This window comes from Phodopus roborovskii, unplaced genomic scaffold, assembly GCF_943737965.1.
Source record: "Phodopus roborovskii unplaced genomic scaffold, PHOROB, whole genome shotgun sequence".
In the NCBI taxonomy this organism is placed as follows: domain Eukaryota; kingdom Metazoa; phylum Chordata; class Mammalia; order Rodentia; family Cricetidae; genus Phodopus; species Phodopus roborovskii.
This window is the reverse complement of record NW_026125562.1, coordinates 2,660,819-2,687,398: the sequence shown is the minus strand read 5'-3', so window position 1 is coordinate 2,687,398 and position 26,580 is coordinate 2,660,819. Positions and strand designations below refer to the sequence as shown.

The 26,580-nt window shown below is 38.6% G+C and overlaps 1 protein-coding gene and 1 pseudogene across 1 annotated transcript in view; both read left to right on the top strand.

The window, feature by feature from the left end:
- Positions 1-18,426, top strand: part of LOC127216837 (calcium-binding mitochondrial carrier protein SCaMC-1) — a 46,598-nt gene extending 28,172 nt beyond the window's left edge. Inside the window, exons 5-10 of the mRNA XM_051177696.1 lie at positions 3,677-3,835; positions 8,030-8,182; positions 14,326-14,433; positions 15,246-15,413; positions 16,687-16,834; positions 18,088-18,426. Coding sequence (XP_051033653.1) covers positions 3,677-3,835; positions 8,030-8,182; positions 14,326-14,433; positions 15,246-15,413; positions 16,687-16,834; positions 18,088-18,263 — 912 coding nt within the window. The 3' untranslated portion in view covers positions 18,264-18,426. The remainder of the gene's footprint in view (positions 1-3,676; positions 3,836-8,029; positions 8,183-14,325; positions 14,434-15,245; positions 15,414-16,686; positions 16,835-18,087) is intronic.
- LOC127216835 (high mobility group protein B1-like) lies at positions 1,485-2,353 on the top strand (annotated as a pseudogene).
- Positions 18,427-26,580: the final 8,154 nt, after the last annotated feature.

The window sequence follows — 26,580 nt, the reverse complement described above, 5'->3', positions numbered from 1 at the left end:
CTTTTTTTCTAATTAGTAGTTATTTAAACTGTTTAGAAAGATGTTAAATCCAGTGTAAGGATGTATGCACACACTATGGTGTGTATATGGATGATGAAAACTGGCTGGAGTCAGTTTTCTCTTTACACTACATATGTTCCGGAAAAAGAACTCAGGTTGTCAAACTTGCTGGCCATCATCTTTTTCTGCAGACCTTTGCTATTTTATTTTGTTTTTCTTGATAAATTTTTAATTTAAGTTTGAAACAAGCTTGTTTTACATGTCAATCCCAGTTCCTCCACCCTCCCATCCTCCCCTGTTACCCCCCCACACCCCCATCCCATCCCCTTCCTGCTCCCCAGGGAGGGTGAGGCCTTCCATGGGGGATCTTCAAAGTGTGTCACATCATTTGGAGCAAGACCTAGGCCTGTCCCCATGTGTTTAGGCTGAGGGAGAATCCATCTGTCTACAAATGGATTCAGGAGTTCAGCTCAGTGTTTAGCTGTGAGTGTCTGCTTCTGTTTTCATCAGTAACTGGATGAGGGCTCCAGGATGGCATATAAGGTAGTCATCAATCTCATTATCAGGGAAGGGCATTAAGGTAGCCTCTCCACTATTGCTTAGATTGTTAGTTGGGGTCATCCTTGTAGGTCTCTGGGCATTTCCCTCGTGCCAGATTTCTCTTAAAGCCTATAATGGCCCCCTCTATTAAGACTATACTTTCAGGGATCATTTCTATAGTTGGTTATTTTTTTAAACATTCCTTTCCATGCCTACATATAATCTTGTGGTTCTTAAAATAGATTATATCTTCAAGCTCACCATTTTTTGTTGTCTAGCCTTCCTTTGGGTAATCCCTACTTATATAGAAAGATAGTATAATGTGATGGCCTCTGAGGTCATGATTTCTGGATTCAAACTGGGGCTTTGGGGCTTCTAAGTTACTTTAACTGTAAGGTATTCTTTTCTTTCATTTCACATTTATAATTTTTATTTTTAAAATACTACTTTATTTTATTCGTTCTTTGATATTTTGTGCAATGTGTTTTGATCATATTTATCCCTCACCCAAGTTCTCCCAAAATGACTCTACTTTCCCTGCCTACCTACCTTTGTCTCCACTTTCTTAACTCATCAAATCTAATTTGTGTATTCAGCGTTTCTACAGGATTTTCTCCGGACACTTATTTGTCACCTTTGTTGTTGTAGTTACTGCTCTGTATTGTACTTGACTGTATCTTTTCCTATGAATCTTATTCTTGAGATAATAATAACAGTTCTGTAAATGCTAGAGGCAGAAACCAACTTCTCCATGACTATCACTAATACAAAGTCCAGGGCCTGGCATGTTGATGTTTACTTCAACAATGTTTATTGAGCCTATTTTTCTTCAGGAGCTAAGATCTAGGTTTTCAATAGTACACAAGGGAGACCAGGGTGTTGGCCTTATTGGGCTTTCTTTGTGAAAGAGGAGCCAAACAATCAATAGAAATAAACTAATCGAGCCATTGCAGTACATTGAGCTCCATAGAGACAGCGCCGGGGCAAGCGCGAGCCGGACGGGCACTGGGCGACTCTGTGCCTCGCGGACGAAAATCAATTGAACATGGGCAAAGGAGATCCTAAAAAGCCGAGAGGCAAAATGTCCTCATATGCATTCTTTGTGCAAACTTGCCGGGAGGAACACAAGAAGAAGCATCCGGATGCTTCTGTCAACTTCTCAGAGTTCTCCAAGAAATGCTCAGAAAGGTGGAAGACCATGTCTGCTAAAGAAAAGGGGAAATTTGAAGACATGGCAAAGGCGGACAAGGCTCGTTATGAAAGAGAAATGAAAACCTACATCCCCCCGCAAAGGGGAGACCAAAAAAAAAGTTCAAGGACCCCAATGCACCCAAGAGGCCTCCTTCGGCCTTCTTCTTGTTCTGTTCTGAGTATCGCCCAAAAATCAAAGGAGAACACCCAGGCTTATCCATTGGTGATGTTGCAAAGAAACTGGGAGAGATGTGGAACAACACTGCTGCAGATGACAAGCAGCCCTATGAAAAGAAGGCTGCCAAGCTGAAGGAGAAGTATGAAAAGGATATTGCTGCGTACAGAGCTAAAGGGAAACCCGATGCAGTGAAAAAGGGGGTGGTCAAGGCAGAAAAGAGCAAGAAAAAGAAGGAAGAGGAAGATGATGAGGAGGATGAAGAGGATGAGGAAGAGGAGGAAGAAGAGGAAGACGAAGATGAAGAAGAAGATGATGATGATGAATAAGTTGGTTCTAGCGCAGTTTTGTTTTTGTTTTTGTGTTTTTTTTTTTTTGTTCTATAAAGCATTTAACCCCCCTGTACACAACTCACTCCTTTTAAAGAAAAAAAAAATTGAAATGTAAGGCTGTGTAAGATTTGTTTTTAAACTGTACAGTGTCTTTTTTTGTATAGTTAACACACTACCGAATGTGTCTTTAGATAGCCCTGTCCTGGTGGTATTTTCAATAGCCACTAATCTTGCCTGGTACAGTCTGGGGGTTGTAAATTGGCATGGAAATTTAAAGCAGGTTCTTGGTGCACAGCACAAATTAGTTATATATGGGACGGTAGTTTTTTTTGGTTTTCTTTTTTTTTTTTTCTTTTTTTTTGTTTTGGGTTTTTTTTTTTTTCCATCTTCAGTTGTCTCTGATGCAGCTTATACGAAGATAATTGTTCTGTTAACTGAATACCACTCTGTAATTGCAAAAAAATTGCAGCTGTTTTGTTGACATTCTGAATGCTTCTAAGTAAATACAATTTTTTTTATTAAAAAAAAAAAAGAAATAAACTAATCTATCAAGATTGTGCTGTATTAGACAGGAAGCGGTTGAGTCAAGAAGAAATCTTTGGGTTCAGAGGGAAGATAATTTGAGAAGGTTTCTAAAAGGGTATTAGCAAAATGAATAAATGGAAGCGAGGAGCTAAGAATGGCAGTAATATATCTATTACATCGAAGGCAATAGAATCTAAGTTTTCTTTCTCTTTTTTTATTATTTATTTAATTTTATATAACAAAGTCCAATTAAATGAAAACAAACATTTATACACAATATTTGGGAATTTGGGCGTTGTTCTTTCCAAACTACTTCCTGCTGGTAAGGGGCGCTGTCATGGGGGATAGAATCTAAGTTTTCAAGTCTAGTTTGGCACTCTTCCCTGAAACATGGTGCTTTAACACTTAAAAATAAGATTCCCAAATATTAACTCATTGTGATAGAGAAAACTGATCAACAAAAGATCACTGAGAAAAGTAAGTCAGAGCATGTCAGATGCTGTCCTTGCCTCCTGCCTTTGGAATAAAATGTGAAAGTTTATTCAGTGTTTATCCCTCACCTAGTGTTGTGACAGACACTGTGTAAGTGGCGTGCCTCCTTGCCCTCAGGGTTACATTGTTTTTGAGGAAGAGATTATTTAAATGGTTTGGGAATTATTTTAAATTAATAGCTAATGTAATGAAAATTTTATTTAAAATCTATTATTCAATGTGTTATTTAAAATCAGTTGAGTATAAGCACTGAGTACTAAGAAAATTATCAATCTTCAGTACAAGGAGGTGATTTAAAAAGAAAATGTTGAAGTTCTCTTTCTGTATGAAAAGGTTTTCTTGATCTTTGTAGAAAGTTATACTTTTATTTCTCACGAGTTTACACTTCACTACCTAATTATTTTTTTTTTAAATTTATCAGATAATTGATATAGGAGAGAGTATATCTATTCCAGATGAATTTACAGAACAAGAAAAGAAGTCTGGGCAATGGTGGAAACGGTTAGTAACAGCGGGAATAGCGAGTGCGATCGCACGGACATGCACGGCACCTCTGGACCGCTTGAAAGTCATGATGCAGGTAGTCTTTGTGTTACTTGAAGGAACACGGAGAGTACTTAATGATTAAGATGCTGATTTTTGAATGGTAGATTTCATAGCACTCATTGAAATTTTATGCTTTCTTGAAAATTTAAATTATTTTCTCTTTACTATTAAAATACATCTTCATTTTCTTCAAGAGGCTCCTATGGCATTTGGATTGATTAGTCTTGAATGTCAGTTTCATTGGACTAAAACGAGCATAAGAGATTAACAAAATACTTGCCTGAGTGTGTCTATCAGGGCATTTGCAGGAGGATTAACTAAGGAAAAGGAATCACCGTGAAGGTGGGCAGCACCATCGCATAGGCTGGGCCTTGGGAAGAGAAGGAAAGGAGAGCTAGCTGGCCAAGCAGACATTCACCTTCTCTGTTCCCTGCCACACAAGGCAACTCCACTGCCTTGCTGCCACGAATGACACCTCTGAAGATGGGAGGCAAACAAGGTCTTTTCCTGTGTGCTGGCTGCTCTCTCACAGCATGAAAACGCTACCTAATACAATGCTCCAATTAATTTTAACTTAAAATAATAATAGATCCACTCTATTAGACTGTTTCTCAGAAGCATAACTAATCCACCCAATAATAACTAAATTCATAATTACAATTCAATACTTGCTAAGTACTTTTGCTATAAGAATATAAAGATCAAGAAACAATATAGAGAATTTAAATTTCTAATTAAAATGATATATTTGGGTGTTTTATTATCCTTTATTGTTTTGATGATATTGGTAGCCTTTGGTGATGAATTATGGATAGTTATTATAGTATACCATGGTAATAGTGTAAAATTGTAATGTTACCTAATTAACTTTGTAATTTATCTGTAATTATTCTTCATTCTCTCCACATCTGTGATTCTGCTTAAATATTAAATTTATATGCCATTTTTAGAAAATACAGTGTGTTGGTTTTTGGATTAAGGGAGCTTCATTTATTCATTCTGTACCTATTTAGCAGAGTATGTTATGTATTATGTCCTTAATGGGTACTAGGTACTGTACCAAGTTAGACACACTTTTCTTTTAAAATTTGTTTTTTGGTTTTTTGAGACAGGGTTTCTCTGTATTGCTTTGGAGCCTGTCCTGGAACTCGCTCTGTAGACCAGGTTGACCTCTGAACTCACAGAGATCTGCCTGCCTTTGCCTCCCAAGTGCTGGGATTACAGGTGTGCACCACCAGCGCCTGGTCTAGACACACTTTTTAAATGAGAGGAATTATAATATATCAGGAAAAATAGATGGTTAGATAATAAATATTGAAATGCCATTATATAACTGGATAGAAAAACACACTCGTACCATGGGAATGCCATGGAAGAATAGACACTATTTTATTTCTCCTTATTACTTCTCATATAGATATATAATAATATCTTGGTTAATTTATCCAATAGAAATAAAGACTCTAGTTTGATCATCTAAATATAGGGAATATACTCAAGTATATGGTAATAGAACAACTAACCCATTTCCCTACTATGTGTCTGATTCCATGTATAACACACATTCTATTCAGCCAGGAAGCTGAATTTGGACAATTGTTAGGAAAAGACTGAGTTGAAAATGTTTTGTTACATATTAAAGTAGAAAACCCAGTTTCCCCAGTACCTGTGCCTGCAAAATTATATGAAAAGGAAGAAAGATATGGACATGTACAGTGCTACATAGACGAGACATGGTTGTGAGGTGACAGAGATGGGAATAGGGCCAAGAGGGAAAATTAATTAGAAAATTATCTTGTGTGCTTATTACTTGTTAGGTGCTAGAAATGCGATGATGAAAGAGTATAGTCCTTATTTTCCAGAACATTACAGACATAAAATCAGTAATGATGATATAATATTAAAAATAGTAGGTGCTACTTTAGAGGTGTTGCTTCATACAACACGGGTACACCAAGATAGGGATGATTAGTTCTCTAAGGGCTACACAGGGGTCACTGGATTAGGGAGAATAAAAAAGCATGCAGCAATATCTGCAGTGAAACAGTGTTTGTGGGACATGATAGCGCTGCTGTACACATGGGTTCACAGCAGCTGTGACTGCATGCACAAGACTTGTGTAAGATCAAGCCAGCTAAAACCATAGCATGGGTGATGGCATGTGTGTGTGTGTGTGTGTGTGTGTGTGTGTGTGTGTGTGTGTGTGTCTCCTTATTGAAATCCTACCTCTGAGGAACAATTGGCAATTGATGGGAGAGTCAATTTTCTCCAAGAATGTGGCCCCTCAGAACTGTGCTTCAGGAGGTGCTCCTAGACCCTGCCCATACATGCAGCATCAAGTGGATTTAGTGGATTAAGAAGCAGATGAAGTTGAGAGGGAAAAGCGGTGGAGGGGATGGGAAGGAGGTGAAGGGGGTGAAATGGGCATAGATATGATCAAAACACATTATGCATGTATGGAATTATTAAACAAATCTCAAACTAAAAATATGGGGCAAAATGTAAAAAGGGAAAGAATAAAGCAGACATTCTAGGAAAAGGATGTGAAAAAGGAAAAGAAAATATAGAAAAATAGAGAATAAGGAGGGATAGTAAGAAATGAATTAAAGCCAGGTGTAATGATACATGCCTGAAATCACAGCACTTAGGAAATGGAGGCAGGAGAATAAGGAGTCTAAGGTCATCCCCAGTTACACAGCAAATTTCAGGTCAGACATTGTCTGTCTGTCTGTCTCCCTCCCCCTCACACACACACATATACACACATTTTAAAACAATAAAATGACAGTAAAACACACACACACACACACACACACACACACACACACAAAAAAAAAAAAAAAACACAGGAAAGCATGGAGGCAGACATGAACTGCCCTGTAATTCCTACAGCTAGCCCCCCTTTGTTAGGAATTCAGTAACAAAGTCCCACAGCCTGGCATAACATCAGAAATGTTCTATTGTAGTTCTGGAGAACCAATCAAGTGGTCAGCAGGGCTGGCTGCTCCCAGGGTGCTGAGGGTGCCTCTTCTTGACTTGGATAAGGCTATCTTCCCCATCAGTTCATGTTGCCTTCCTTCTTGGTGTGCTATGTCTCTATGTCCACATTTTCCTTTTATAAGAATAAAGGTCATATTAGATCAGCTTGATTTTTATCTGCAAAGGCCCCATCCAAATAGGACCACATCCTGAGGGAATAGGAGTTAGGACTTCAACATATTTGAGAGCTACAGTCCAATCCACAATACCCTGAAGCCTCAATATATGTATGCACTGTTGAAACTTTGATGTATTTTCATCCAATTCTGATTTTAATACATATTTCAATGTGCTCTTTAATAATCTCAGGTTATTTTTGATAGCAACCACACACTTTGTTTATAATGAAGATCTCCAACAATTGAATTAGAATTCTGTCTTCCATAAGTTGTTTTTATTTTTCTTTAATGTTTTAGATTACAGTAGTCCCTGCCTCTGGGGGAAAATTTCCCATTGGTTACCCGACACTGTAAATGGTACTAAACCCTAGAATACTGTATTTTATCCTATACATGCCTACATACATATGATAAAGTTTAGTTTATAAATTGAGCATAAGGAGAGGTTACCAACATTAATACTAAAGTATAACAATCATAGTAATGTACCCGGATACAAGTTACATGATACTCATCCTCTCCTAAAGGAAGCATGTATGTTGCCTCTGGTGTGTGCACATTGCAAACATCATCACTGCTGAGCTTTGGGGCCATAATGAAGTAAAAGAAAGGATACTTGAACATATGCACTGAGGTAGCACTGTAGTAGTAGATCTAATAATGGAGATAGCTCCTAACTGACTCTTGGGTAGGTAGAATATACCACATGGATACACTGCAAAGACATGACTCACAGCCCTGGAAGGCAAGGTGGAATGAGAGTGTGGGTGATTTCATCACCTGTTCAGAACACCAATTTAAAGCAATTTAAAGCACACGAAGTGTTTATTTCTATGACTTTACTCTATTTGAAGCATGGGATGCAAAACGATGGATAGAGGGAAGACACTGTATTTTGATGTGTAATTGGGGACAAGAAAAATACTAACATTCATTTTATGTAACTGAAGGAAACTTAAGCTGCTGTTGAAAGGTATGAAGTATATAGGTTTAATTATTTTTATCATGCAGTGAAATACATTTATATTACCAGCAAAATAAATTTAAATAAATTTGCCACTTATTTCTAGGTTCGTAGATCAAAAACAAGTAAAATGGGATTGGTTAATGAGTTCAAGCAGATGGTAAAAGAAGGAGGATTTTTTTCTCTTTGGCGAGGAAATGGTGTGAATGTTTTTAAAATTGCACCAGAGACAGTACTCAAGATCGGGGCCTATGAACAGGTAATGTGTTATTGACTATAGGGTTTTAAATTTAATTTTTTAAAGTTTAGACTTTTGTGAAGTAGAACACAAATTTATGTAAGCAATAGTTGTAAGTGTAAATAGTACTGATTCTTTTTATTTTCATTGGGTTACTTTCTTGCTTTTTATTATTACAATGAGTGCTTTTATAGGTTACATTGTGTTATCATGGCAGGTCTGTGACTAGTTAGTTCTTTTAAGTTTATTGTCACAGCATAAGAGATATTCACAAAAGAGTTCATAGTTTTTTCTTAGAACAGTTTGGATATTTCCCAGGGATTTCAGTCCATTTGTTAATGAATCAAGAGTTAACCTTCTTATTTAGTGAAGACAAAGTTGAGAAATATGCACCAAATTTCAAAATTTTTCAGTCTGATTTAGGATTTTGCTTTTTCTTAAATAATTTCTTTGAGACAGGACAAATGTCAGTTTTCAAATATTGCAATTATTTGGGTTTCATAAGAATCTAAGGATGATCTATATGCTTCTCAATTTTTTCCTCTTTATTGTAAATTTTAGAACAATTCTATCCTCTTTAAGTAAATATTTATCTATGGGATTATAGTATTTCTTTTGTAGGGCCTTTATCACATGGTCACGGAGCCTTAATATTTTATAAAAATATAAAAGATTTATGATGTCCTTTCTTAGATTTAGATGGTTGAAAAACAAGTAGATAGTGAGTAGGATACTGAACTCTGAAATGCATTTGCTGATTCATCAACAAAATTGTTTTTATTATCTAGTGTAGATCTCATGTGCTAAAGACTGTTTTTTTTAATTACTTTTCTTTTTTTAACTTTGATTTACTTTTATTTGACTTTTATTACTTTCCTTATTTAAGTTTTTCATTTTACATACCAACCCCAGTTCCCTTCCCTCTCCTTCTCCCATCCCCCTTTCTCCTATCCTACCCTCATCTACTCCTCAGAGGGGGTAAGAAATCCCATGGGAAGTCAGCAAAGGCTGGCATATCAAAGCTGAGCAAGGTATCCCACCATAGGGAATGGGCTCCAAAAAGTTAGTTCATGCACCCGGGATAAGTCCTGGTCCCATTGCCAGGGTCCCCCTAAAGAGATAAAGCCATACAACTGTTACCTACATTCAGTGGGCCTAGTTTGGTCCCATGTAGGTTCCCCAGCAGATAGTTCAGAGTCCCTGAGGTCCCACTAGCTTGAGAAAACAGGATATATATACATACACACACTCTCTCTGCCCTTCCAGATCCCCATTCTGTCAAAAGTCCATGTTGAAATTCAGGTATGGTTCATCTAAATGAAAATACCAATTTAAGACAAAAATACTGTGCTGCAAACATATAAAAAAGTCACATCTGATATGTGTTTATGACTGTTACTGGGAATGTCTATACTGTTATTTATTGTCATTTATGAAGAAAAATAATCTAGACTCTGTCATCAGCATTCCACCATCACTACTTAAGGCACATGCAGTGACATAGAGGACACTCCAGGTAGCAGTGTTACTAACCAAAACTTTGACTTCAAATGTCTAGTCTGCAGAGAAGCAGTGAAGGGCATCCTTTCCCTATTTTGTGCAACTTCTGATGAGTGACCCATAATAGCCTACTTGACACTCCCCCTCTTTAGGCCTGATCCTGCTTGCTGCTGGCCTGTCCAGGGACACTTTGCCTTGTAGAGATAACAAGAATGAAGGGAACGCCACCAGAAGGTGTGAAAAACACTGACATTCCTGTTCTGTTGTACCTAAAGTCCTGTCTAGAAGCCCTGTCCTTCCCCTAGTTAACCTGCATCCTTCTCCAGGGTTTCTCTGAGGACCACCTTTCTCTTGTCTTGCAGTAGAGAACTTCATTGGAGGATGAGTATTGAGTGAGGCTAGGTCAAGTGAGTTGCAGCAATTCTCTAGAGACTGTATTTTACAGTTTGAACTCTGTGTGAAGTCCTTATTCCAACATTAAGCCTTCTATAATTTCTGGACATCCACCATTGGCCACTTGACAATATACTGCTTTGACAGAAAGAATCTTTTAATTATACCTTAACAAAACGCGCTTTTCCTGTTCAATGTTGTTCACATTTTCTCTTATATTTTTTCTCCTTCTTATGGAAATTCTTTCTAGGATTTATATCTTGCATTTCCATTTCCAATATGAAAGCTACTTTAGCATCTTCTCTTCCTGCCCTAGTCTGCCAGTTGCTTTTACCACTTAATATAAGTTAGAGTTAGGTTTAGAGGTATGTCATAGAAATCCTCACACAAGTTAAGAAGGAAATTCATCACTTACACATAGAAATCTGAGGAAAGGCAGTTTACAGAGAGTGCAAAGATGCCCTATAGGCAAAAAGAAATTCACTCACTTCTGGCTCACTGTCTTCTGTGTTGTAGTTCCTTTTGTCATGAGTCTGAGATAGAGCTCCAGCAATCACATCTAACTTCTAGGCAATAACTAAGGAAGGGATCAAATATGGATACATCCTTCTCATCTAGGACACTTTCCAAAAGAATGCAGAATACTTATGCTTTCATGCCATTAGCTTAAACTTAGACAAACAAGTAGGTCTAGCTGGAAAGGAATTTAGGGCTGTAGTCTTTAGTTGAACCAAATAAAGGATGAAGGGGAGGATGTATATTAGGATACAACTATCAGTCACTGTCAATCAGATTTTGTCTTTTCCTTTATGAATGATCTGTTTTAAAATATTTATTCAGGAAAAACTTCTTTAGAATAGGGTGTACAAGTGCCTGTTCATTACTGAGTGCTAGTGAATGAACTGTACAGTGTCATTCTGTGAATGTGAAAACACAGGCAAGTAAAGATGCACTTTAACTTACTTGTTACTGAGAAAGACAGGAAGACCTTATGACAACCTTGCAAAGAACTATGCATGACATAGACACATAGAACACTAAGCAAATGTGCAGCCATGTCCTAATCATGCTGGAAAATGGTTGAGAAATGTCTAAATAAGATATTACAAAGCGTAGGCTATAGCAAAATCCGCAAGTTCTCTCTCCCAGGTTCAGTAAATGTACTAGAGAGGTCACAGGAGTCAGCACGTTACTTCAGTCCTCATGCCTATGATTGTTACAACAAAAACACCCAAAGCAAATTTGGCAAGAATAATAGACTGGGTAACTTATAAAGAAAAGCAATTGGCCCTGAAGTCCAAGGTCAAGGGGATGCTAGCCCTCTGGAAACTTCCAGGCTGCATAAATTTGTGTAGTCTCTCTGATTAGAAACTGTAATACTATGTTGAGCAGACATGATGAGAATGGGTGTTTTTGTCTTGTCTTGGATCTTGGAGGGGAAGCTTTTACTTTCCCCCATTGATTATGAGGTTTGTCTCAGTCTGTCTATATCCATTTTATGCTCCTATAACAAGTGTAGACACTGGATAACTTATAAAGAAAAGACATTTCTTTCTATCTAACACTTTCAGAGGCTGTGAAGTTCAAGGCTATTAATCCTTTGAGAGCCTTAAGATCCATAATCCTAAAGTGGAAGATGGGAGGTAAAAGAATGTGAAAGAGAAAGAGGCAAGAAGCTTCTTGACAGCTTGCTTTGGTAATCTCTGACCCACTCCCTGATAATTAGGTTATCACTTCTTATAGGCCCTGCCTTATATTTATGTATTACAGTGGCATGATGGTTAGTTTTAGGGCAACTTGACACAACTTAGGATCATCTGGTAAGAGTGTCTCAATGAGAGACTATCTAGACTCTGTAGGGGTTTGTTTTGATTACCTTAGCCATCAGTGTGGGAAGACTCAGCCTGAAAACGTGGTGACACTATTTAAGAGTAGAGAAAGCTAACCAAGTACTAAGCACGAATGCATTTTTTTCTCTCTTTCTGATCTTTATTGTGGATGTTACTGGTCGCTTCAAGCTCCCGCTGTTTTGACTTCCCTGCCATGATGGACTGTACCCTGAAACCGTGAGCTGAAATAAACTTTCTCCATTCGGTTGCTTCTTATCACAGCAATAGAAATTAGACTAGAACAAATGGCAATTAAATTCCAACATGAGTGGAGTGGGGGCCACTCAAGCCACAGGGTTAGCTGAGGGCTTTTTCTGCTTGGCCTTTATTGAATGGAGAAAGGCTTCTCTTATACTATTTGAAAAAAAAAATTCCCGGAGTGTTAATCATGAATGAATGCAACCGTGTTCAGTGCTTTTTATGTCTATTTAGATGATATGCATTTTCCTTTTATTTAAGTGTTATACTACATTGGTATATGTGAGTATACTAAACCTTTATCTTTGATAAATACCACTTCATCCTAGTAACTGATCCTTTAAGGGTGCTCTTAAGTTTGGTTTGCTAGGATTTTACTGAGAGTTTTTTCATTCACATCCATTTAGGATACTGGCCTCTTGTTTTATTATGTGTTTGGCTTGGAATTAGTGTGATGCTGGCTCCTAAAGTGAATTTAGGAGTATTCTTTTCATTATTTTTTTTAAGAGTGGAGAGAGAATGTCATCAGTTATTTAAATCAATGCTATTTCACCATTGGTTTTCTTTTGTGTAGAGATTTTTGATTGGTGGTATTGCCTCTTGTTTTGTTATTGTTCTGTTTGGGATTTCTGTTTCTTCTTATTTCAAGTAGTGATTTTATTTTTGGGGAAAAGGTTATATAGTTTATTGGCACATAATTCTTCGTACTAGTATCTTATAATTATTTTTTACTTCTGTTATACCCACTGTAATATTCCCTTTTCATTTCTAAATTTAGTTTTTAAAAGGCTTGTACCATCCTCTTCACATTTAAAAACTTTGAGATGAAATCTTTCTATGCTTTGAAGGCTTTCTCAGCCTCCAGGTAGCTGAGACTATAGGCATGTACCACTATATTCAGCTACATGGCTCCTTTTATAATGACACTAATCCCTTAGCAACTTTTCCTTTTCTGCAGTCAGTAGATTTTCTCAATCTTTCCATTCTGCTTACCATCCCCTACCCCATACCAGTTCTTATGGCATATTTGGCTAAAAGTGGCCATTGCATGCTGCAGCCTGACTGCTACACTTCTTTGAAATTTTCTCTGCCAAGTAAAGTATTCTGTCAGTTTTAAAGTCTGAACTGCAAAATCCCAGGGCACAAACAACATGCATGTAAGGAGTACGGGTTTTTCCACCCGCCGCCTGGTCTTGTCCTGCTGCCGCGCCAGCCCCAATTAACACACAGAGACTCTGTATTTGATATTATGCTGTTGGCCAGGTGCTAGTTTCTTATCGGCTAGCTCTGTCTTAATTATTAACCCATTTCTATGTATTTCCACGTGGTCTTACCGAGAGCGGAGGAATGGCAGTTCTGTTCTCTCCAGGCTCTCCATCCTGACTCCTCCTTACTACTTCCTATTTCCTCCTTGTCTCCTAGTCCCTCCTATCTTCCTTTCCTATTGGCCAACAGTGCTTTATTATTAACCAGTATGAGAAACATATATACATAATGGCATCTCCCATCACATGCATCCTAATATTTTTACATGTGTATGCCAGCCTGTGTGTGCTGTGTGCATGCCTACTGCCTGCAGAGGTCAGGAGAGTGCAAGATTCCCTGGAAGTTAAGAATGGTTGTAAGTCCCCAAATGGGTGCTGGGAACTGAACCCAGGTCTTCTCCAAGAACAGAAACCACTGAACCATCTATCCAATTCCACCCTAATTCTTGTGTCTGATTAACAAGGGTGGCCTGTGGGCTAATTCCCAAGAGTCTTCAGTAGCTTCACTGCCCTAGTCTTTCTTACTATACTTCTTGTAACTCAAGAGGCTGCTCTGTTGTTTCTAGTTATCTAGTCACCGAACACACACACTGTCATTATGTGTATAGCAGGGTACTGGAAAGAGATAAAAACACAACTCCTGATTTTGCTATTTGCAAGATCCATATAACACATCCATGTGTAGACTTAAGTAATTTAACATAGCTATTGAATTATTCCTTAGAAAAATAAAAGAAAAAACTGAATAGAGAGGTTTAACTTATCTATTACATAGAAACTAAAATTTAGCATTGTACTAGGTTGTGCTAGTATTCAGCACCTGATATATATTTTAATATAATTTTACACTTTTAGTTACTGTTATAAAACTTGAAAGGCACGTATTTCAGTAATACTATACATATTTTTATTTATACAGTATAAGAAATTTCTTAGTTTTGATGATGCTAATTTAGGAGTTCTTCAACGATTTATAGCTGGTTCCATGGCTGGTGCAACTTCCCAAACCTGTATCTATCCCATGGAGGTATGTATTATTATAACATTTTAATTAAAATCATGCTTTTAATGCAACTAACAATCAGAAGTGGTTTCCAGATTATTGTTACAATAACTTTGCAAGATTTGAATCTTGTATAAAGTGTCAATCTCAATACCCTCTGTTATTGTTTAAGACAAGTGATGTTGTAGATAGATGAAGAAAATATATTTATTTCTTTAATCACTTGGTAGGCAAATATGGATTGTATGTATGCTAAGCTTAAGATACTTTGCTAGGTGCCATGTATGATCCAAGGGAAACTCAGATGGGGATTTTGATCATGGTTTCCATAATCTGTAAGGGAAAATAAAGCATATACATCAGTATCAATGATCCCAAATTGAAAAAAAAGTTGTAGACAATAGTTGTAGACATAGACTATATAGTGCTATGGAAACTCAAGGGGTGGAATTTATTTATTTATAGTCCAGAATTTCATGAAAGACATGGATAGAATGGGTGATCATGGCATAGGCTTTGATCATGAGGGATTATGAAGAAAGGCACTTTCCGTGGAGACAGCAGGTTGAACAAAGGAAAGAAAGTTTTAATATGTAGACACTTAGTTTTAGACTTTGAGAATTTTTTATTGTTGTTTGTGTTTGATTATTTGAGACAGTATCTCACTCTATAGCCAAAGTTGCCCTGGAAGTCACAATTCAGCTCGAGATTATAGGCATAAACCACCAGGGATCCTATGATTTCTATAAGATTTGTAAGCAGGTGTAACAGACCTCACTAGATCGCTACACAAGTGAATCTAATCAGTGTGCCTTATTACTTTGCTTCATACCTAGGTGATAAAGACCAGGCTGATTTTAGGTAAAACAGGGGAGTATTCTGGGATTCTTGACTGTGGCAGGAAGCTTCTGAAGACAGAGGGCATTCAGGCCTTCTGCAAAGGCTATGTTCCCAACCTGATTGGCATCGTTCCATATGCAGGCTTAGATCTCGCCATCTTTGAGGTGAGTTCATTCTCAAGGTATGACATTGTGCATTGTATTTGACAATACGACACAAGAATTTTATTTTGAGATAAAGATACAGCTTTGCATGAAATAGCTTCTGATCAAGAACCAAACTGAGTATTCTTATTTGCATTTCTCTCAGACATCTGATAAGCTAGTCATTTTTGTTTGTAACTTCTTGGCAGTGATGATTATAGACATAACTTCTGAGACAATAGTAGTTTTTATCCCTGGATGTGCATCAAAATCACCTACTTGTAGATCTTTAAAAGGATAGACCCCCTTGACCACATCCCGAGTATTCTGATTTAATTATCCCAGGGAAGCCTGATGTAGTTGGAATTTACTTTGGGCCACCAACCAGCTCCCAAATAAAGACATGGAGACTGGTTATTAATTAGGAATACTTGGCCTTGGCTTGGACTTGTCCCACTAGCTCTTTTAACTTAATTTAACCTGTTTCTATTAGTTCATGTTTTGCCTTGGGGCTTTTTATCTTTCTTTCATTCTGTATGTTCTACTTTCCTGCTTCCTCCTTGTCTGTCGGTCTGGCCCCAGTGTCTCCCTGGAACCTCTTCTTCTTTCCCAATATTAATTTCTCCTCCTACTTATTCTCCCTGCCCAGAAGTCCCATCTATACCTCCTTCCTGGCTGTTGGCCATTCAGCTTTTTATTAGACCAATCAAGTGCTTTAGACAGGCAACACTTCCTTACATAATTAAACAAATGCAACACATCTTTACATAGTTAAATAAATATTTCACAACATAAACAAATGTAACATATCTTTACTTGGTTAGACCAATGCAGCACATTTTTGCATAGTTAAACAAATATTCTGCAAATCCAGGGATTCAGATTTCCTAGCCACCCAGAAGATTCTGGGTGCACAGGTGGGGTTGAGAAAACAACTGTTTTGTCATGGTTATGAAGATCAGAATTAACGAAAGGAATAAACCTGGACTAAAGATGAGAGCCAGCCTACAAGTGAAACCCTGACAGTGCAGTGTTATCAGACAGGGTCACAGGCATTTCATGATCATGATCATGCATCTGTCTTAGGACATAAAGTGGGTTTGCATTAATTCCTGGATATTGCATTGAATATCCAGAATTTTTTTTCTGGTTTTAAAAACCAAAACAATCAAAAGAAAACAAAAGCAAAGCCAGGGGAAAACACATAAGAAGTGTAGATAGACAGTGAGTGTGAAGTTCAGGTGCTAAACTTTATTCTACTTGGACTTGCAACAAAGTCTTTCTTCCCCACCAGCTCCTGAAGAATTACTGGCTGGAACACTACTCAGTCAACTCCGTGAACCCTGGGATAGCAATCGTGCTGGGCTTCAGCACACTGTCACACACTTGTGGCCAATTAGCCAGTTTCCCCCTGAACCTTGTTAGAACTCGAATGCAGGCAGGTGAGTTTTTTATTATTTTAATTTAGTTAAGTCATCACTAAGGTAAGAAATATGTTTTAAATAGTTATGAATTATGATTTTAAAAGGAGAAAACCCATAGAATTGATAAAGGAAAAAACTAACTGATTTTAAAACACTAGATCTGAATTTATTATTATTATGTTTTAAAAGATTTATTTATTTTATTTTATGTGTTTGAGTGTTATTACTTGCATGTGTCTACATGTACTACACAAATGCAGTGCCTGAAGCAGCCAGAAGAGGCCAATAGATCTCTAGGAGCTGGCTTTACAGATGGTCATGTGCCTCTCTGTGAGTCCTGGGAACTGAACCTGGGTCCACTGGAAGGAGCAGCAAGTGCTCTTAACCATTGAGCCACCTCTCTGGGAACCTTTTGTAAATTTCAAATGTTTTTTCCCCCTCCAAAGTTCTGTGTGGAGCTTCCACATTTGCTCCAGTTACGATGATCTCTTTAAGAAGATTTTAATCAGGAAGTGTCATGTAGAATAATGGAAAGGGTTTCTTTCTTTAAATCAAACCCACAGCTAATCCACAGAGGAGAGTTGCTCTTCTTGGTGTTGCTGTCGCTGTTGTAAACTGCACTGTGACTGTACTTCAGGCGGCTCAGGGAGGGGACAATTAGTCCTGTGTGTTTGCTCTTGGTGAAGTGTTCAGGGTTTAGATTTTTAACAAATGAAACAAAAAAAAAAATCACCTTTCAAAGATGAAAAAAGCAACACAATGCTATTATATTCTTGAGTGAGTTAAGGGGTAGCACAGTGAGTAACATGCTTTTTCTTTTTCTTTCTCCTGACCTTTCTCAGTTAGGCTTTGAATTCAATTTCATTGCAATTGAAATGGAGAATTTCTCTGTCCAGTATCACTCATGCCTTCTTCTATTAAACTACCTTTCAGTTCCTCTTCCAAATGCCTCTGTGAAGTCTCTCATGAAAATTTGCAAGTTGCTCAAGGGAACTCTCCTCAGTATTGAAATCATCTATATCTGTCCCCCTCCAGTATAGTGGCCACGGATGATGTTTGAAATGTTCTAATATGACTGAAGGCAGAAATTTAATTTAATTTTAATTAAATAACCACATGTACAGTTACTTCCCTATTTGAGTAATATAGTATCATTCTATATGTGAGTATCCTCTGAAATGATTTCAACATCTACAAATTATCATTATTTTTGGGTTAAATTAATATGAAGTCTTAAATATTGAATTATTCTGTTTTTTTTAAATTTATAGCTATCCTGGAAAAGGAAACCATACCTATGTTGCAGCTCATTAAAGAAATATACATTAAAGAAGGAAAGAAGGGATTTTTCAGGGGTCTCACCCCTAATATCATGAAGCTGCTTCCAGCAGTGGGCATTGGCTCTGTGGCTCATGAATTACTGAAACTGCTTTTTGGATTAACCTAGAGGTGCAATATCAGTCTGCCGAACTGCCATAATCACTAAGGTGTAAAACAACCCTGGGCTGTAAGATGATCTTCCTTTTTCCTAAAAGGAAAGAAATATCAACTACTTGTAAAATTACTTTTTCTTTATTTATTATAAAATATACAAATTAAACTATATACAATATACAAACAAAACTATAATTTTGGAAGAGTTCTTTAATAATTTCAAATCCTTTATTACCCCCAGAATTCTTATTTTACATTTCCTGTTGGCTTCTGCTTAATTCTAAAACTAGGTTTAGATTGGGTGCTAGTAGAATATGCAGCTGCATTAGAAAACATTTGGTAAGCTACACAAGAGTTTTTTTTTTTTTTTTTTTTTTTGCTAGCATTCTTTTTTTTAAGTTAAGGTTGAACATGTTTTACACAGTAAAGGAAAAATCAATGCATTTAAATTTGACATTACAGTTAATCTCGTCAGCAAAATGGACAATCCACTTCATGATTCCTTCCAGACTGTTATGGATTAGGTAACATGGCTTGTCACTGTCCTTGCTAGCCCTGTGTCCCCTTCAGTTTCTGCACAACCCATCATTCTCACCTCCCTCCACTCCAAGATGGTTTTATCTTCCTAAACATCTCTGTAGACAAGCACTGCATCCCTTGCTTAGGCTGGGAGAGTTCCTGGATACAAGCCTTGAGAATGATTTGCCTAGGGAAGCAGCTTCTTTTTTACTCCATTGTGAGAAATGTTGGCTAACATTCTTAATTCTACCCCTTTGTGCCTTTAAAACCTACTCACTTCAATGTTGCTGGGAGTGGAGCAGCTGTCTCCTCCCAGGAGGGGGACAGGGATGTGTGTGTATGACTCAGAGCAGATTATCTCCAAAATTCCTTTTCTGAGTCATTGCCTTTTATTTGTGGTGTGACTGAGAGCTTCAGGGGTCATAAAATTGATGGAGCAATAATGCTACTATGACCTTATATTTCACTTTTAAATAAGATGTCTATCATCAGAACTCTGTTAACAGTTGCTTAGTTCTGCAAGGGTGAGCTAATGGACCCCCAGACTGATAGCTGGACTGACTCAGACCCCCTGAACATGAGTCTCAGTTAGAAGGCCTGGGCAGACTTAGGGACCTCTGACAGTGAAACCAGGATGTATCCCTGGTGCATGAAAGGACTTTGGGAGCACATTCTCCATGGAGGGATACTCCCTTAGCCTAGAGGCAAGAGGCAGGGCCTAGTCCCTACTCCAAATGACTTGACAGATTTAGATAACCCCTCCAGGAAGGCATCACCCTACATGTGGAATGTGTGTGTGTAGGGGGTGGATGGGATGGGAGGGAAGGAGGGAGGGAGAGAGAGAGGGAACTGGGATCGATATGTAAAATAAGAAATAATAATAATAATAATAAAACAGTTGCTTAGTTCTGTATTAAACTTTTACTTCATTAGCAAGTATCAGTTCTACAAAATGAATAGATTAACGGTGTCATTTTCATACATTATGTTATATACTTTGATCACATTCAACAATAAACTCGGTTAAAAAGTGAGCAAAGGACTTGGATAGACATTTCCCCAAAGAAAATATACAAATGATGCAAATAAGCAAAGAAAAGCTGCTTGACATTCCTGACCACAGGGAAAGCAAATTAAAACCTAGGTAAAATCTCATTTTACACCACCGTGGTGCCTATTATTGAAAGCAGCAAGTTCTGCTGAGGATGTAGAGAACTGGGGCCTGTGCACTGCTAACGGGCACAGTGCCTCTGCCATGAAGAACATCTCCCCAGGGGATCTCATCACCCAAAGTAAGAACAAGCCTGTGTCCAGCAGCTCGTGATATTTCAAAACAATTCAAAGCAGGGCGCAAGGAGCTCCTTGCTCATCTGTGCTCATATCAGCATTGCTTGCAATAACCAAAATGTGCAAGATCCCGAAAGTCCGTCTGCAGGTGAATAAACTGTGGTGCGAGCATATAATGGAATGCTATTTGTCCTTTAAAAGAAAATCCTGATACATATTACAATATGGAGGAACCTGGAGGATACCATACTAAGTGCAATAAGCTCATTACAATGTATAAACACTGTATGTTCACTTATGTAAGTCACCAAGAGTGATTAGACTCATGGAGGCAGGTGGGATGGTGGATGCCAGTGGCGTGGGAGGGAGAGGTGGCAACTGGAGTTACAAATGGCTGTGAGCTGCCATGTGAGTGCTGGGTATCAACCAAACCTAGGCCCTCTGGAAGAGTGAACTGTGCTATTAACTGCTAAGCCATATCGCCAGCCCCTGACCTAAATTTCATATAGTAGCCTTTGGGAAGGAGCACACTGTTTTCTGTCTCCCTGGATCAGCTCCACTAACACAGGAACTCCAGCTAGTTTCTTCATTGTTGTCTCTCCTACTTGGAAGTCTTTGGGTGGCAGACAGCAGGCATTCAATGAATATTCACTAGTTGAAGAACAACATTCATGGGAAGGGACATCTGCTTACACTTGTTTTATATTCAGTAGAGGGCAAGAGTTTTATACCACTTATTGTTACCAGGCTTTTTTCAACCCTAATTATAGCCCTTTCTTCTTAGAATGTTGAGTATTTTTACAATAGTACCTAATTCTAAGATGATTCTAAGGGAAGTAGTTTATATAACATAATTAATGTTATTGTAGTTTTCCTCTCACCTTTGTGTGTTCTTGTGTGTATGTGTGTGTGTGTTCACATGTGTAGGTGTGTAGGCCAGAGGTCAATATTAGGTATCTTCCTTAATCACTCCCAGTTATATATAAATCTTTACGAGATAGTGTGTGTAAGTGCCAAGGCTTGTGTATGGAGGCCAGAGATCACTTACTGGGGGTTAGTTCTTTCTTCTCACCTGGTGGGTCCCAAGGACTGAACTCAGATCATCAGGATTAAAGATAGAATAGGTATCTCTACTTGCTGAACCATCTCCAAGACTCTCCACCTTATTTTTTTGAGACAGAGTCTCTCATAAACCTGGAGCTTGCATATTCAGGCAAGATTGGCTGGGTAGCAAACCCTACAGATACCCTGTCTTTGCCTATACAGCACTGGGATTATAGGTGTGCACCGCCATCTACTGATCTATCTATCTGCCTGTATGTCTGCCTGTCTGCCTGTCTGTCTGTCTGTCTGTCTGTCTGTCTGTCTGTCTGTCTATCAGTGTGGATGATAGGGGGTTGAACTCAGGTCTCCCGCTTAGAAGGCAAACATTTTACTGACTGAGACACCTTCCCAGAAATCCTCACCCCAATCCTTAACTTAATGTGTTATTAATCTGCCTTCTAAAGCAACAAAACTTCCTGGGAGCTTTGCTTTCAATAGCTTAACATGTATCACTGTCTTATGCTATAATAGAACTCTAGCTGAGAGTTTAATTTTTCTCCAGCCTGTGGTCACCTCTGTCATTGTTCCTGGGTCAAGCATTCCTGACTACTCCCAGTGACCTTTTGAACTTTATTTGCTTTCAATCTTTTCCCTTTCTGGAAAGCAGGGAGGCAAGTTTGACAGTTATAGTAAACAAAACTGAGTGGGTCTCTGAGTAAGGATGAAGGTGGTGGCCACAGTGCACTGCATCCTCAGCATCATCCTCTTACACTGACTGTTGCTTCTGTGTCTGCAAGGAGAAAAGCGGTCAAGCTTTGTCACAGAACAGGGAGTCTTTTTTAATATTAATTTATTTTTTTATTTTTATTTTACATATTGATCCCAGTTCCCTCTCCCTCCCTCCTTCCCTCTTTCCCTGTCTCCTACCCTCACATGCCCCCCATCACCCTCCCTTCCCATCCCCCCCCCACTCCACATGTAGGGTGATGCTCTCCAGGAGGGGTCATCTAAATCTGTCAAGTCATTTGAAGTAGGGCCTAGGACTTCTCTCCTGTCTCTAGGCTAAGGGAGTATCCCTCCATGGGGGATGTGCCCACAAAGTCCTTTTGTGCACCAGGGATACATCCTGGTTCCACTGTCTGAGGTCCCTTAGACTGCTCAGGCCTTCTAGCTGAGACCCATGCAGAACAGGGAGTCTTAAAGAGAGTGTTTTATACTGGGCAAGTCTGAAACCTGTGCGAGCTTTATCAGAATATATTCCACAAGTAGATAAGAAAATATCAGCCATTACGTGTTCATTATGTACATCAAGCCTTGCCTTTAGGCTTGTGTGGAATATTTCCAACATAAAAATGAAGACATGTATTTGGAAAGTTTAGTTTATCCTTCATGGCTGATAGAAGATTCGTGAAGGTTAAATTATACAGAGGCTTAGTGAAACCAATGCTGACTTAATTCACTATGTGATACTGGGCAAAGGATGGATCACATGACACACCCTCAGCATGTCATTTTCTTTTTTCCTCATGACTCTGGGTGTATAGGAAAACCTCTGCCTTTGCTCATTTCTTCTTGCTAGCTTCCTAACTACATCATAGGAGACTGTATGGGAGAGAAGTCAGGGAGATAAATTCTGTGCTGTAACCTCATGGTCATCAAAGTGAACTTAAGTGACCAGTGTTTCATCTCTCATCATCTGGATGGCTTTTACTCTTCCACACTGCCAACCTCATGGAAGTATTATATAAACTATGGGTTGTTTTCATCCTGGTCATAAGGAGCTGGTTTTACTTAGGTTGCTTCTGAAAAGGAAAATATGATACAAGTAAATCAGTCTTAGAAGGAAAGGAATTTCTCTTCCTTCCTTCCTTCCTTCCTTCCTTCCTTCCTTCCTTCCTTTCTTTCTTCCTTTCTTTCTTTCAAAGAATATTGGGGCTTTGTTTGCTTCAAAAGCCATTTTGCAAAATTTGCAAGGCCATGCAACATAGGAAAGAAGCAGTCCATGTATTCTCATTCACAAATTCCATCCAAATTTTACCTGCTCTCCAAACAATATCCTTTCAAGCCACATGCAGAACTTCTCTTCTTTCTGGTCTTCTTCAATAAAGAACAACAACCAAGTCTTTCCTTGACTTCCATTATCTTCATAAATGTAGAGGTTACAGACTGTAGAATGTTCTGTTTTAGTCTGTCTGTTTTGCATTCAGGCTCATCCAAGCAGACACCTACTTCCCCATCCTTGATCCCTGCCATACAGCTTGTGTCACTCAGACCTGCCTGGTGCTCTTACCTTGTAAGGAAGATAGGAAAGAAAAAGGAAGGGAGGGAGAAGGGTGGAGGGAAGAAAAGAAGGAAGCATAACTGGTTAAAGATGGAGAGAAGAAGGGAGTAACGAAAGGACAGAGGAAGCAAGCAGGAAGAGGGACCATTGGTGTTTTATATATAAAGTAGAAGCGTACCAAAGTGATCAATGATTACTGTTATTAAAAAGACTCACATTACTTACACTACATGTATAGTTTTCAGGACATAATTCAGATAATGTTGAAACACTGAAGTCTTAACAGGATCTTTTAAAATAATTTTCAAAATGCTGAGGTATGATTGTAAAGCCAATTATAGTTCTATTATTTAAAACAATTAGAATTATTTTAAAATGCGAAGTATTCACTTGAGTTACTAGCGGTGGTGATTTTAGCAAGTTAGTGCCATGTTTTTACAGTAGAGAATTATTTTCATTCATTTGGGGAAATGGGATGGGTTGGTAGATAGCCTGGACAAGAGACAGAATTTATTCACCTTTTAACCTGGATTTCTGGCTCCTAAATGACTTAGAATATGATAGAATTTCCAATGTAACATGAATGAGCCTAAACCTAAAATGATCACTTTCTCACTACAGTGCAAGGACACCAAGGTTCGTATTTCACTGCATGATAAACTGTACAGCAACACTGCTACAACTGTGGCAGAACTGGTCTTCGTGGAGTGTCTGATGATTTGTCTTTAACAGGGCAATTAGTAGCTGATAATGAAAAGAGCAAACACGTTTACCTGCCTGAACTGTGAGGCAGTCCAGTGCTTTTTAAAGCAGATCAGCTACCACTCCAAGGAATCCAAGATAGGTGCTGAAGTCTTCAAGGACCAAAACTGACGGGGTCAAGAAAGTGAAGGGCATGAGAAGGCCAGAAGCCTTTTAAAGCAGAAGTGCTGTTAGACTGAAAGCTAGACATTTTTTTTCCTGACCACAGAAATGAATCAAATAAATGTGAGCCCAGGAGTTTTCTGTGTGGCCTTTGTGGGAGCTCTTGGCCTTGGGGGCTTTACCAACAGACACAGACAGGAAAGGGGAACCCTCTCATGGAGATGTCTGAACTCAGTGAACATTTTCTTCTCCTATGTAGAAACTTGCTATGACTGCTATCTGTGTGTTAACCATTAACCATGCTTTACCATCGTAGCAAATGGTGGAGATACTCAGTTTATAAGTGGGGAGAGGTTCTCCTGGGATTAGTGTTTCAAACATGCTAGTCCATGGTCACATGACTCTACTGCTTATAGGCTACTACTGTGTGATTGGGGGCATGAGGGGATGGGAGGAGAGGGAGAGAGAGAGAGAGAGAGAGAGAGAGAGAGAGAGAGAGAGAGAGAGAGAGAGAGAGAGAGCGCCCTAGGTGACAACAGCAGAGAGTACAAGAGGAATAAAACTTCTCACCTCATGGCTGGGAAGGAAGAACCAGAGACTGGGGTTCTACAGCTCTCATGGTACAGTTCTCCCCCCACTAGCCTGAAGACCTTACTGGACCCCTCTCCACTGTGTTATCCTTAGGACCAATGATTTAACATGGGCCTTCTGAGGGCATCCTGTTGCTTGAGTTTCTTTCCAGCCTGGTCCTGCAGCCAATTAGCCCCAAATAAACACATGAAGACTTATATTAATTTATAAACTGTTGGGCAATAGCTAGGGATTCTTACCAGATAGCTCTCTCTTAATTATTAACCCATAACTACTAATCTATGTATTTCTATATGGTCTTACCTGGTACATCCTATCTTCCCAGTCTCTGCATGGCGTCTCCCTTGAGGCCTCTCTCTGTCTCCCTCTCGCCAGCCTTCTCTTAGTCTAGTAGCCCTGCCTATCCTTTCTGCCTGGCTATTGGCCAATCAGTGTTTTACTCATCAACCAATAAGAGAAACACATACAAAAGGATACCACCCATCAGCATCCATATCTAAACTAAGCAATTGTGTAGTTTCTCAATCCATTGAACTTATATTAGTAAAACAGTAAAACTTATCACCAGATGATTAGAAGGTAACCCTAAGTTTTTATTAGATTCAACAACAACAACAACAACAAAAAGCCGGTAAGATTTCTGAATCCTTCCAATGTCCCACTTGCCTTGTGGCACCAGTTTATTTTCTTCCTCCCAAACCACTCACTGTTTTTGTTTCAGTGTGATTCCTTGAAGGCAATTAAAGCAAGTCCACAAACACCTGAATAAAGAGCAACATATTTATTTGGGGAGTACTCACACAGTGATGGTAAATAAACACCATGGTCTTCTGTACCTGAAGGCACAGAGTCTGCGATGCAGGTTACTCAGACCACAACTCAAGAGAGAGGCAGAGGGAGTACTTCCTCTTCCTTATAAGAAGGCACATCGGTACACTGAAGCCATACCCTAAAATCATTACCTCAAGTCTATTGGTGGAACGAGATGCCACTATAATACCTATGCTGGAAGCCTGAAGTTTGCTTCTGAGCAGTTCAGAACCCTGACTCTGTAGGCTGATGGCTCCCAGCATTACTTTTTTTTTTTTTTTTTGCTTTACACAGTTAGCTTTTATTATCCAGATTGTTGCTTTAAACAAGTTCTTCACAAAGCTCATTTGAAACATGATTTATGTAAACATTTTACAAGTTAAGTTTGGTAATCTAAATCTTTAAAGTAACTTCTGGGTTGTTAATTTCTAGTTCACTCTTCTGTGAACATCAAGATTTTACTTACAAACATCCAATGTTTGATTCTGCAGAGAGTACCAAGAGTTCTGATGGAAAAAAATTGAATTGTGGAAAAAAAAATCTTATCAGCTGTTATACAACATGGCCTCATGACCATCCAACAAGCAGTTACAGTATCTGTTTGAAGACTTTAAATCTAACATGCTCTAATTTCAGTATAAACATTTCTCTATCCAGTTTCCCAAGAGAAGCAAAAGTGAGGGTGACATATTCAGCATGATCATAGAAACTGCTGACCTGCACAAGGAGGAGCTCATGAACTCCAGTCTGACAACTGGCAAATGAGCATAGGACTGACCCAGACTCCCTGAACATGGGTGCTAGTTAGGAGGACTGGGCAGTCTATGAGGCCTCTGGTAGGCTCCCAGCATTACTGATAGCAAAGTTTAAAATCTGAACACTTCACAAACTCACATTTGATATTCATGGTGCTTGTTTAAGAAATCTTTATTCT